The 14,008-nt window shown below is 39.8% G+C and overlaps 1 protein-coding gene across 1 annotated transcript in view; it reads right to left on the reverse strand.

Annotated features, from left to right (window-relative positions):
* Positions 1-9,213: 9,213 nt before the first annotated feature.
* The window catches only part of LOC147703736 (serine/threonine-protein kinase NLK2-like), a 373,675-nt gene continuing 368,880 nt past the window's right edge, over positions 9,214-14,008 (reverse strand). The window contains exon 11 of the mRNA XM_086932073.1: positions 9,214-11,834. Within this exon, the coding sequence (XP_086788199.1) occupies positions 11,786-11,834 (49 nt within the window). The 3' untranslated portion in view covers positions 9,214-11,785. The remainder of the gene's footprint in view (positions 11,835-14,008) is intronic.

The raw sequence follows: 14,008 nt of genomic DNA on the forward strand, positions 1-14,008 counted from the left end.
TCAAACACTAGGCAACATAATTCACACTTCAACTGTCAAGCCAACCAAGTTCTAGACAGCATTAATGAATGTAGCATGCAAAACACATTTCGCAAACTATACCACACATTTTAATAAAATGAAACAGGCCTCCGAGGATGAAGGCTGCAAGTGTGCTCTGGAGTACACAATCTACTAAATGCAAACTATTCTGGTGCTATAGATTCGGACAACTGCTATGCTAAATTTATATTCAAGTCCCAAAAACCTTTCAAGCCTTCAAAAGGACCTAACCTTTTACAATGCAACCAACTGTAATGCTTTTGGGAGTTGTGACGACACACCCCAACTTGCCTAGGATAAAAAAAACTGAAAAGCACAGCAAGTCCAGAAAAAACAACTAGGTAGAAAACAACTGTGCAGGCCTGCTACTACTGGCCCATTAGTTCCATTTGCAGAAATAAATTTAACAGGGGCCTCAATACTAAGTAATGCATTTATAGTTGTAAATCACTTGCAAATAAAGCACATATCTGACACTACACAATTAACTTCAGCACTGAAACAATCCCCAATGGTGGATACCTTCTTTCAGGTAGATTCCCTCACCAAACTGGTTTGGAAAGCAGTAAATTGTTACTAAACAAAACAACGAGCATTCATGGGCACTGACTGTAGGAAGATGGGCCTAGTGCAAAGCTCCTCTCATGAAGAGGAGGAATTCACTTTAGTTTGTGGGCAACAGCTATTTTAGTCAATAGGATTGCAGATTACTGCCAAACAAGAATCTGGTGACTTCAGAAACACTGAGGTAATCCTGAAGGAGGTTTATTCTTGCCATGTCTTTCCTACAGTTATTGCAGCTATATAATACCTCCCCAAGAGATGCAACCCTGTATCTAATAGAACGAGACAAGGACACAAGAACAAAAGCTTAACTCTAAAAATTCCAGAAGAAAATTCTCAAAGAACAGCAGATCCAACATTGCAATTGCAATAATCTCTTCATTTTAGGAGGTCATTAAGGAAAACGTAATTGCCTGAAAAGAAACTCAGGGAAATCATGAAAATGTAGTATGCTAAAATCCGACTAATGGGATTGGCGAATAAACAAAAGATGCCAGACAGTGACCACCATTATATTTTATAGTTTGTTTTGATAATGATTTTTGTGGTATTTTATTCAGATACAATGCTCTCCTTTAGCTTTGGAGTAACCAGAAAGGCAGAAACTACAAATATTTCTTACAATGGGAGTAATACCTTCCCATGAAGTGACCAAAGGTCCAGACCCACATTGGTTTTAATTTTGTGTAACATGTTTAAATATTACCACAGGCAAAGTCGACTGTTGTTGTACAATCTAAGCAAAACTTTTTGGACGGCTATAAATGCTTCAAAAACTCTTTCACAATGCAAAGGCTGTACTAAAAGATCCCTAGAAGAAACAGTGTCAGACTAGATCTCTTCCCAGAGTGCCTTACTCATTTTCTTTGGGGTACTTTATAGGGGTGGGCGGACATCTCCGTTCCGCCCACGGAATGTGCGGAGTTTTGCCCCTTCCGCCTTTCGCAAAGAAGGTGGAGAAACGGGGCAAATCTCCGCACACTCAGGGGCAGAACGGGAAGTTGGCGGCCCGCCTGCAATATTAAACAATGATGAAAGCCTAAAATAGGATTTAAATAACACTTCGCTTATCTCGGGGTCATCTTCCTGGTCTATCTAGCCTTCTTCTTGAAACTGCGCAGGAGCCTGCACGAGCACTTTCCTGACGAGGAATACGCAGGCTCTCGCGCATGCATAGTTCCAAGAAGAATGCTAGATGAACAAGGAAGATGACCCCACGATGAAGTACTTTTTTTAATCTTATTTTAGGCTTTAATGTTTAATATTGCGGGCGGGTGTCACGTAGCGGAAATATGCGGAGATTGGTTCAATCTCCGTGTCTCTCCGCGAAAGTCCCTTATGCGACTTCCGCCCACCCCTACTTTATCACATTTGAATGTGGCCTCAACTGTGCTACCTACAGTTTTGCAATACATCCCAAGAGTTATATTTGGTTACATAATTAGACAGACATGTGCTTTCATGATTGCAAACACTTAAATATGTCACTATTGGAGCTTGTCACTTATTTTTAAGTGTTGTGAGGTCAAGGTCATTAAAAATATGTTAGTGTATAAAAACATTTACAGCACCCTTGTCCTTGTTAATATCTTTCACAGTACCAGCATTGTCGTTAATTTCTATTGCTGCTGTTTGCCCTTTCAGAGATGCAAGAGAATACCTTCACATATTCGGCATTTCCATTAGTATTAAATCAAAACTGTGGAGATAGTTAAAACAGACTTTAAACAGTTTAAATCTTCTGGAAGCTGAATTTAAGAATTCATCTTATTAATACAATCAGCTGTTCTTAAACCACCTTTGTGTGACATGTCCACTGATGTCTGCTCAACTTAAAGTGACAAATATGCTGGTAACTTTCAATAAGCTACAATGAATATGTTCTATATCACATATTCACCTTTGAAAGGTGATCTAGCTAACTGGCATTCCTTCATTTGGAGAAACAAAGAATGAACTACTTGTCCTTCATTCACAACAGAGGGACATAATGAACAAGCCATTCCACCAGCTTAGAGGGCACACAAAGGGCGTACGCCACACCTTAATTTTAACATGACAAAATAGGTCGTTCATTACTTCCAAAGGGACGCACATTGTGCTGGTGAGCCTGAACATATTCAGCGGGAACACTTAAAAATATGCTGGTGAATATTCATTCATCTTCAGAACAAGGAAGTGAAATGTGCTCAATCAATTGCCATGAATGGGTGCGAAAGGTAATATCTAAAAAATATTTTTTTTAAGTAATACTTTTGCTGAGCTTCACCTCAAAAATGCAATACAAATTGCAGACTGGTCAATCCAGTGTAGACATACAATAATTTATACTGGCTAATAGTTTACAAAAGTGAAAAAAAAGTGTGAATGTTGACAATGATTAGAAAGAATATAGAGCACAAATTAACCAACAGTCGTATGAAGCTCCACAGAAGGGGCATTCCACTCCGAAAACACGTTTTATTTCTGCTGTGAATAATTATTAGTGATCAGGAAAGAAGTTCAAGGAGAGACCTTATTTACATCTTTTCCCAATAGTTGCACTTTATACAAGGCTTCTCATCTTAATGTGATTTAAACATTTTACAGTGACTAACAATACCATCTCAATAAGAAAGCAGGATTTTAATTCACATGGTTATGAGTTTACTAATCGTCAATTATAAAAGTGAAATTTAGAATTTATTTTGGGGATTTCTAAAACTACTTTTAAAAAGTTCCACACTTAAGCAAGGGTTTCTGCAGGTTTCCATAAATCAAAAGGGTTATAGCAAACATATGTAATAATCTGTCATGTGGTTTACACAGGAATCCCTCTAGAATGTCTATATGTATGAGGACTTTGCAGGATTTATGCCCCGATTAAGAAGGTAAAGTTATATTTATGGGTAAGCTGCTTCATGTATCATAAGCTCACTCTTATTAACAACCAGCTAGAACAAACACACCCGACTTGCCATAAATTGGAAATATTCGAGCCAAGTGTACAGTAAACTATCAGAAGAGTGTTCAAAGTACCTCAAGATATGCCAATTAAGGACTAAAGAACAGGCTGATTTTCCTCATGTTTAGTACGAATGAGTAACTTTACAGAGAAATATTCCGAATGTCAAAGCTAGGCATGCATCCTAAGAATCCAAATACCTGCATCCTAGAGAAGATAGGTACAAGCAAGAAGCCTCAATCCAAATAGGAGCTCAACACAGAAAAGGTAAGCAGTCTCTTTATGCTGCAGGAAGCTGCGAGACTATCCCCAAGACAGATTTTGTTTTAAGGGGGTTCTTTTTGAACTGGTCTCTGAAAAACCGAGCGACCTAAAAATGGGCTTGATAAAATATCTGTTCAGTATTGCTCTTGTCTGTGCAAAAATGCACTCAAAACAAATAGCTGTATTGCGCTAAGTGCCTGGAAGCACAATGGGCATTGGCGCCCTTTTTCTGTGCCGGAGGTACTATAATATTACAGATCTGGCAGCACACCTTTATGCAGCCCCTTTCACAATCTAGACATTGTCTAATGGACATGTAGCACATCTCGATCATAAGGGGCAGGAGCCCCATGTAAATAAGTCCAAACTTTACATCTGTGAAGAATCATATATGCTGACACAGAGGCATAGCTGCTGTTAAATGGCACACAGCCAATGTGGCCTCAGGTGTGACTAGAGGACCAGGGATCCCTCATGCATCCCCTTGAAGATGGGTACAATTATTCACTGTAACTGACAGCAGAGGGACCTCTGACCCCCCCTTTTCGAAAGTAAACCATGGCTACCAGCACAATGGAAGACAGACCATCAGCTCAAAATAGCCAGTCCACTTTTCACTAATATACTGCCCCAAAGAAGACAGACTTTTGTGGCTGTACTACAGGCAGAGCACTAACTACAAAATGGTACACTAATCCACTTTGGTGCGCCGGAGTGCAGACCAGGGCAGTGGTTCCTATATACAAAACAGGGCCACATTAGTCGTTTTTAACATTAACTGGAGCTTACGATCAACGGTTCAAAATGTGGCTGTTAAATAATGGAAGCAATGCTTCTTATGGTGCAAAACATTTCCTAAGTCTCAATAAGATTTGTTTTCTTCAAACCGCCCCTTCTAATTTTACTGTGCCTCCTTCAAAGTCCAACACTGAGGCTGGCTTAGTTCATAGTGTGCCTGTATCAAGCAAAAGGTATAATATCTCTTGCTAGTTGTGGGCAAAAGGCTAGGAGTGAAATCTGAAATAATGTAATATCCATAAACCCAATGTGGTTATAACTTGATACATATGATGGTCGAATTTTGCTTTGAGACAGTTAATTTGTGCAATATTTATCATTTGTATGTGTTCAAGTGGAGCAGAGCAGTGGGGGGGGGCGCAGTGGTTGTTCTTATGTTTCTACTTGCAACTCATTGTGATGTGATACTCTTGTCATATTTAAATAGCAATGAAAATGGTGCTAAAAACACAATATAAATGTGAGCGATGTCTCCTTCTAGAACATAAATTGAAGCATCCTACGAAAGAAGTTTAAGTGTATGAAATGCACACTTCAATCTACTAATAAGGTGCAGTGTAAGGTCTACGGTCTAGACATTAACATGTTCAGAAGGAACTCCTTTGTAATGGATACTTTATTACCAACAATACACACTGCCTAATATAGGTATTCCCTTTTCTAGGACTGCTGAATATTTACTCTAGCGAGTAAAGTATCAATTTTTATAGTGCACATTTCCTATAGTAAACTATATAAGTGATACATCTTCACTGTAATGACTTATGCCTCTTCCCGAGCAAGAGTATGCAGCTCACTCATTGTAATTTTTTTGGGCTAAATTTAAGGGTTCACATTCTCAGAGAAACCATCTAAAAACTGCGAGGAGATGACTGAATATACAGATCCAAGTCCCTGTTAGCAGTGTCAACAGGTGTGAGATATGCAATGTTGAGCCAGAATAACAAAAGGCATGTGAATGCCTGTCTAAAGCACACCCGTGGGCTTCAAATAAGGAAATTACTACGAATGACATGTTAATTTAGACAAATGTTTAGAAAAATTTCCGTCTCTCAGCATAATTTCATGTATCCACAGTCGATGGTACTAGTTCAACTTTGGATAGAGATGTTCCCAAAGGAAATTGAAAGATATAAATGTAATCCCAGAAAGAGCAAAGCTAAATCTACAAAGGTAGCTTACTCAGTTTTCAGAGCACAAAATGAATTGTGGAGAAGCAAGGTGCCCTTCAGTATTTTGTATTAAAGGCGCTCTTCACACAGCCAAATATGCTTTTCAGAAAGGGAAATGATAATGTGCCGAATGAGCAGTTCCCACACCCCCCCCCTTCTGTATCTCGCCAAACATTTAATCTTGTGCTCAGTTCCATAATTGTGGGGTCAAAAAAAGTATGTTATGGGAGAGGCCCTACAGACTGTCTCAACCAGACTTTTCAATGAGGAAGCAGACCTCAGTAAGAAATATTTGGTGGTTTGCTCAGTAATACCCAGGATGATCATAGAAATCAGCAACAGGTTTCAAGTTTGACAAACAGGTACCTCTTATATGGGGCTACAGGATGGAAAAATCTAAATGTGCCTATTTCTTCTATCAGAGACCCATTCCTCATATTGGCACACATCACACCATGTGCACATTGTACCCGACAGCCAGGGTACTAGAGCCACACTCTACAGTACGATTTAACCAGGATTCTCCCTGCAGCGCATTTCCTCAGCAAATGGCCAGGTTTGCAACAACCTCCTTCTGTAAGGCATCTTTCCAATGCACATAAAGCAGCATCAACTTGACCTATAAGCAGTATAGCCATGGCACATTTGTTCTAGGCATTCACTCAGTGCTTACAGGCAGGACTGGAATCACACACTTACAATCTCTCACAGACAGCTATTTTATACTGACTTCAGTGGAATTTGCACAATGCCTTCTAGATCTTATGTTCCAAGTAATAAGATGCCCAGCCTCATGTAATTCCTATGAAAACATACATCCCTTTCTACAACAAAGCACTACTACATCTTCCTTCAGATCTCAGGCTTGAAGAAAAAAAGAGACTACCTTTTGAACCTTCAACTCCGAACTTACATACCCTAAGCAACAATAGCTTTTCAAAAGACGTATGAGGTAGGGAAAATTTCAAATGATCGAGAAGATTATGTGCTTCACAACAACAAACACTTCACTGCATCTTGTATTATTATTACTCAACTTTATGGCAATCATTTAATGAATCTGGAAATTTGGAAGGATGATTGCAACTCTAATGGGATTCTGAACCCATAGGACCGGTCAAGGCTAGTTTAATAGATCTATTCCACGCATAGACAAAGCTCCACTAAAGCATTTTTTGTCTTGAAGACTTGCCTTATCTGCTGCATACCCTATTTTAGAATCCAAAACTACCAGCAGCTACTGCAGCCACGAGAGGTTTTCCATGTTTTGTCATACAGGGTGTTTAACTTCATACTTAGTTACCTCGCAGCAAAGAAAAAGCAAATTAATAATTTAATTGGGATGTCACACTTGTTAATGCTTTCTTTCCATCTGTATCCATCAGTTCTTATCCAGGGGAGTCCGCACTAGGGGGAAGAAAAGGTCTGAAACCCTACTCATTCATTCAAATTTAAGTATCTGTCCGGAGAAGCAATAACGTATGTTTTTGGGACATATCACTGGCTGTTATGTGCTAGATCTAAATTGTATCAAATGCTCAACATATGTTAATTTTACAAACATTTGGCGTATGTGTTACCCTTAGCACTAGCCTGAAAAGATTCCGTTTGTCAAGAACTGTCTGTAAGTGGACTTTAAATATTTTTAAACTATTTCCATTCTGCGGTTTCATCAAATGTAGTTTTTAGAGCACGGATTATCACTTCAGTGGCTTAGAACCAAAGCAGCAGGCCGTGGTGGTGGAGTTGAATCACTCTTGCGATGTTGTGCATGCACAACACAATGCTCACATTTGCGTCACTAAAAGAAAACGGTGAAAAAACAAAAGATAAGAGAAGACTCGTTTCACAGCCTGGTCTGGTATGAATAAGCAGCCAATTGCCTAAGTGAAGGCCTCCCTTCTCATACATCCATTGCTTGAGTGTACATAGTCTCAGCGAATTTAAATAATTAAGCACCAGACCGTTCTAACTCAGGCACAGTTCTTAACTGGGCACAACTACCAGGATACTTCATCTGGGTGTGGTAGTTTGGCAATACTGTAGAAACTAGTAATAATCAGCTGTGTCTAACCCAAGTAAAGAGGAATGGTGTATATGTAGGTGTTAACGAGTATCGGTAACTGTAATTCCACATCCGCCTTACACATGAACTAAAAGCGTAACAGTCCTTGTGTCTGAAAACAGTTGAGGCCAACAACTGAACTCTTTTCATCAGTACACCCAAATCAGTAGGATGCAAGGCTAAGATTGTGGAGTCAAAATGTTTTCCGAGGTAAAGCTGTATGGCTTAAGATTTCCACTTAACCAATATACACTGTAAAACACTAAGGAAATTGCTTGTGCATTTCACCTGCAGACGTGAGAAGCCCTAGCATGGGTTATCAGGAGGATATTTGCATTTTCTGAAGCCTATTTAAAATGGGGATATCAATCTAAAGCACTCAACTGAAAGAATATATTTATATGCTAGAATTGAAATCAGCCCAAAGCAGGTATTTTTCGGCTTCATGAAAATAGCAATCATTACTTTGCCCAATCGAGCAGACACAGTTTGACTTGTGGCTGCTAAAAATAAACTAAGCTAAGTAAGGCTGCAAAAAGACTCAATGGATGAGGCAAGAGTCGCAACAACTTTTGCTATTTCTCACAAAAGATTCATAGGCTTTCTAAGAAACAACGTTCCTAATAAATCTAGCTATTTTCGTTGCCTCATATGCTATCCAAGCTTGTTCCAAACCATGACAGAGCCTCGTCCTGTCAAACATCATGCTAGTCGTCTACACCAGAAAGGTATCCAAATGATATGCAGTCGGGTTACGGATCTGATTTAACATGCTTCAATCTGTCAATTTAGCTTTTTTCGAACGTGGCCAAAACCAGAAACCATTTCTTTTATTTGGCTCTAAAAGAGACTAACGTGTTGAATTCAAATGTATTTGATTTTCAAAACATGCCTAGGAATGTTCTGCCTGAGATCGCTCCTCCTAACTGACTATGTAAAATAGTGGCATATGATTGGGACTGCAATAAATGAACAACAGAAAGTAGCCTTGTTTTGAATAATATGTCAAAGTTTTAGATACTCACTAAACATTAAGCCAGGAAAACAAATCTTTCAAATTCACATACTAGAATCTAACCATTTTCTTGTGTACTGCACATCCTATCTGAGCTACTTTGGTCTATAACTTGTTTGACACTTTGTATGTACGGATTCTTTTGAAAACTGAATCATTAACGATTGATGTAATGCAGGTGCCAGAATAGTTTCTTGTACCTTTAGATGCCTTGTACACTAAAGTGCCACATGATTGTGTACCTCTTTTGGAGCATGGATAACTGAAAGATTGGAGAGATGTGCTTGCTAGTGAATTAAGTTAGTCAAAGTAAGAACTGTAATTGCTATCCCAAGCACTTGGCATAGAGGACAAAGGAACATTACAGTTTATTGCAAAGTATTTTAAAGGCAATGCAGTGAATAAAACAACCATCCGGTTTAGAAACAAGTTGTGTATTGCCATTGTCGTCCCCGCACGTTGCTTGTTGACATATCCGGCATTGCAAACGAAACTGTCAAGATACTGTGAATAGTTCAGTGGAGACTAGGAAAAACTGGGTTTATGCCCAAGGGAAACTTCGGCATAAACCCAGTTTATGGCTTAGAATAGAACAGCCTAATTCCATTAAATTATCGTGCTGAATTATTAGAAACTAAGGATGATTACTACCTAAACAAATTTCAGGCGCCGATGAGCTGAAGATTTGTTGATAGGGAGAACAATAATTTACTTACAGTGTTAAGACCTAATGCCTGATCAGGCGAGTACAAGAGTAATAGGGTGCAACTGAGAAAGAGGCATCACTTACGGCATCCATAAGGTTTTATAATATCAGCAGAAAAACCACTTAGCATAACACTCAAGTAGGTCTTACAGGTCAGAATTGCTTCACTGGGCCTAGCAATTTATAACCAGCATGAGAGGATATCTCCTACAAGACTAGAGACAACGTTAACAACATATGAACTGATAATCAGTGTGAATTAACATGTTAAAGCAGAGACATCTTGGTCAACCTCTCTTACAATATACCTAGTGAAAAAAAGACAACACCTATACCACCAAAGACATTTCTCATTACAGACTAAGCAGCATGGAGTACAAGCTAGCAGCTCTTATTAAAAAGGGACAATGCTCACTGTACCAACTTATGATGTGGCAAGACCTTTCCTAAAGAGGAAGCGTTGCTACCCAATTCACATACGGTATAATCATCATTTGACAGGACGAATAGTACACCCAAAACAGTATTGCCTGATCACTTAACTTTAACCAAAATAAAACAGCCACTATGATAGGGGACATCAGTCTCTTCTTCGAACTTCTGATCAGAGTGAGTCTTGTATAATCAAACGTATTGCTCTCCGCAAATTTTTACTTATAACCACCATGACAAAAGATTTATTATATCATACTGAAAAGTTGTTATGGGTACCCAACTTACGACTGTCGTGTAATGACCTCTGTTAAATCAAGGGTAACATTTCAGAGTGGCTTTAATATGTAACCAGTGTAAGGTCACTTGAGTTACACTGTAAGAAGCGTTGCCCCAATGGATGTTTACTTCAAACCAATGTGAGAGGACTCTTTTACCATAAGTAGTGTCACTCATACCACCCTTCAACATGGAGCCAAAACTTGGGAGGATGTTTGTTACATCAGACTTCGAGACTAACCTACAAAGGGCACCCATACTTGTACCACTGCTGGTTCGTCACTAACATGTAGTAGGACAAAAGTCCAGCATGAGAAGGAGGGTTGATGTGAAGTTGAAATTGTGCAGCTTTGTTGAGAGAGAGTGAGAAAAAAGTAAGGGTCCAATGCACAGGACGAACCAGGAGCAAAAGGCAGTGGTGAAACGTTTATGGTCACGCAAGCAAGTCTCATTCAGCCACCCAATAGCAGTGAGATGGCTAACCAGGATCCATAGCTCCCACAGTGCCACATCGAAGATGGAATCCAAGGTTCAATGCTCCTCAAGGTGGTGCCATCCAGCATTCACACCTCCCACTGTGTCACCAGACCAACAGCGGTCAGTGCTTAGAGATTTAACAGCACACATGACTGGGGTTCAGGGAATGATCTCTTGGAGCAACACAGGTGAGGTGGAAGGGATTTGAATCAGAGCACATAGAGCTTTTTGTAACAAGTAAGGGGGGTGTCTAGCATTCAGTATCCCTACCAAGATAATAGGGACAATGTGGGGGTGTTCTCCATGCAATGCTCTTACAAAGATCAAAGGAGCATCTGCCACGCAGACCACTTGACACTAGCATTCAGAACACTCACTATTCTAGTAGAAAGGAGGGTGATCCATCATTCAGAGCTCCTATGGCAATATTGAGGTCGATTCAGACACAACTCATACTGATTATAGGGTGAGGTTAAGGGGGTGGGGGGGTCGGTTTAGCTGTTCCGGCACTCTTAATTCCGACAGTAACACCACAGAAACAGCATTCAACATGCATTGCTCCCACACAAACAATATAGAAACTGTTCTAGTGTTTAGAGTCTCCCTGTCAGATTAGGCTGTGCTGGCACATTTCGAGCTTTCAATTACATTGTAGAGGGGGGCAATGTGCAGGAGCGCTAATGGAAGGAGAGAGAAGAGGGCTAGAGTTGGAGGTCCCCCAGTCAGACCAGGTAGATTGAGTTTGTGACTGGGAGAGAGGCATTAAAAGATCTTGCTGACACATAAGGAAACAGTTGTGATGCAGAGAGCTCCTAAATGGACACTCGAGGGGTGCTTCATGTTCAAAACTCCCATAAAGACACATGAGAGGGAGTGGTCAAATGTTCCAAACACCCACAGTGACGCCAGAGGAGGTCCAGCATCCAAGCTCCACTGGTAAATTAGGTGGGGTGCTGGCTTTAACGTCCGCCATTTAGTTGTCCACTTTCTTAAGTCTCTTCTGTTTTTCCTGTTCAAAATCCAAAGTTCACCTTTCCTCTTTCTTCGATACTTTAGATGAGTGCCAGGCAGTGGATCTGTAATCAGGAGAAATTGAGAGAGAGAAAAATAAAATGAGTGTGTGAAGAAATAAAGAAAAGCGAGTGAGACGGGTATTTCCAGACAGAACAAATGGAAGGTGGCTTGAATCACCTTACCATAATCCCAATCCACTACTCCAAAAGTAGGGCCATTGAGGAGTTTCTCTCGATACAAGAGGCAAAAGCCATAGCCACATACTGTTCGGAGAGAAATAAAGTTAACTATCTGTAACAAAACTAGTTACTTACCTGTAACAATAGTTTTGTACCATAGACTTCTAGATTCACACACTGTGCATATTCCGCCATCTAGTGGTTGGAGTCGGAAAGTGCTTTGTTGTTTCTGTTTGATGGTTGTGAAACTCGATGCCTGTGGTCAGGCTACGTGTGTGTGCGTGTAAACTCTCAGATTATTTTTCTCTCCTTTTGCTTTGAGATTGTGTTTGATTGTTGAATAAATCTAATATTGCTTGTATGTGTTTATTGAACAGAGTGCAGGGACACTAATTAACCTTCAAAAGGCGATTAATACATACACACATATAAATGTGTATATATATATATATATATATATATATATATATATATATATATATATATATATATATGCTACAAAAGGAAAATGCTACTTACCAGTATGCATCAGTTCTTGGCATGTAGAGCTGTAGGGTTGTACACTGTAGGATGAATCACCATCTGGTGTTGGGCTCGGATATTTGTTTGCACTTTATTATTGTAGAAGTTTTGTAGTCAAGAGATAGGTGACTCCTCCTTTGGTTAGTAGTGCGCATAGGCATCATCTCCATCTCCAGATTGTTTTTTCCATAAAGGGTGATGGGAGTTAGTTAGAAATAGAAATATGTCCATGTGTAATGTATCTAAGTAAGATTTTACTGCAACAGATACAGGTATCCGGGGAAGCAGGAGGGTGTATACAACTCTACAGTTCTACATGCCAAGAACAGATGCATACTGGTAAGTAGCATTTTCCGTTCGAGGCATACGAGCTGTAGATTGTATACTGTAGCATGGACTATACAGCAGTGTTGCCTTTGAAACAGTGTTTTAGTACAGCCTGGCCCACGCTAGCTTGTTGTTTTGCTTGCACATCTGCATAGTAATGTTTAGTGAATGTGCGTGGTGTAGACCATGTTGCTGCTTTACAAAAGTGATCTATGGGGATATTTCCTAAGAACGCCATAGATGCCCCTATTTTGCGTGTGGAATGTGCCTTAGGGGGGAATTGATAAAGAAAGTTTTGCCTTTTGATAACAGATTTGAATGGTTTTAACAATCCATCTGGCAATTCCTGGTTTTGATATAGGATTGCCTTTATGTCGTGGTGAGAACGCTACAAAAAGTTAATAGTTTTCCTGAAACCTTTTGTTCTGTCAATGTAGTAAAGAACAGCTCTTTGAACGTCAAGCGTACGAAGAGCCCGTTCTGCTACCGAGTCAGGTTGAGGAAAAAAGACTGGGAGCTCAACTGACTGTTTAAGATGAAAGGGAGAGTACTTTAGGTAGGAATTTAGGGTTTGTCCTAAGAACCACTTTGTTGTGATGGATTTGCAAAAATGGTTCTTGTATGGTTAATGCCTGGTGTTCACTCACTCTCCTGAGAGATGTGATGGCCACAAGAAAAGCTACTTTCCATGTGAGAAATTGCAACTCATATTTGTGTAACGTTTCAAATGGGGGACCCATGAGCCTGGTAAGGACAATGTTCAGATTCCAGATTGGAGAGGGCGGAATTCTGGGAGGAATTATCCTTTTAAGACCTTCCATAAATGCTTTAATGGCAGGAACCCTAAACAATGACAATTGTTGCCTGTTTTGCAGGTAAGCTGCTATGGCAGCAAGATGTAATCTTATGGAGGTGTATGCCAGATTACATCTTTGTAGATGTAGGAGAAAACAAATAGTGTTTTGAATGAAAGCATCTAATGGGTTGATTAAGTTGTTATTGCAGTAAATGACAGATCTTTTCCATTTAGCTGCATAGCAAGCTCTAGTAGTAGGACGTCTAGCCTCCTTGATAACATTCATGCAGTCTGGTGGGAGGTTAAGATATCCAAACTCGAAGACTTCAGGATCCAGATCGCTAGGTTCAATTGAGCTGGATCTGGATGGCCTATGTCTCCATGGTTCTACGTGAGAAGCTTTGGTGAAAAG

Source organism: Lissotriton vulgaris, chromosome 7 (assembly GCF_964263255.1).
Source record: "Lissotriton vulgaris chromosome 7, aLisVul1.2, whole genome shotgun sequence".
Classification (NCBI taxonomy): Eukaryota; Metazoa; Chordata; class Amphibia; order Caudata; family Salamandridae; genus Lissotriton; species Lissotriton vulgaris.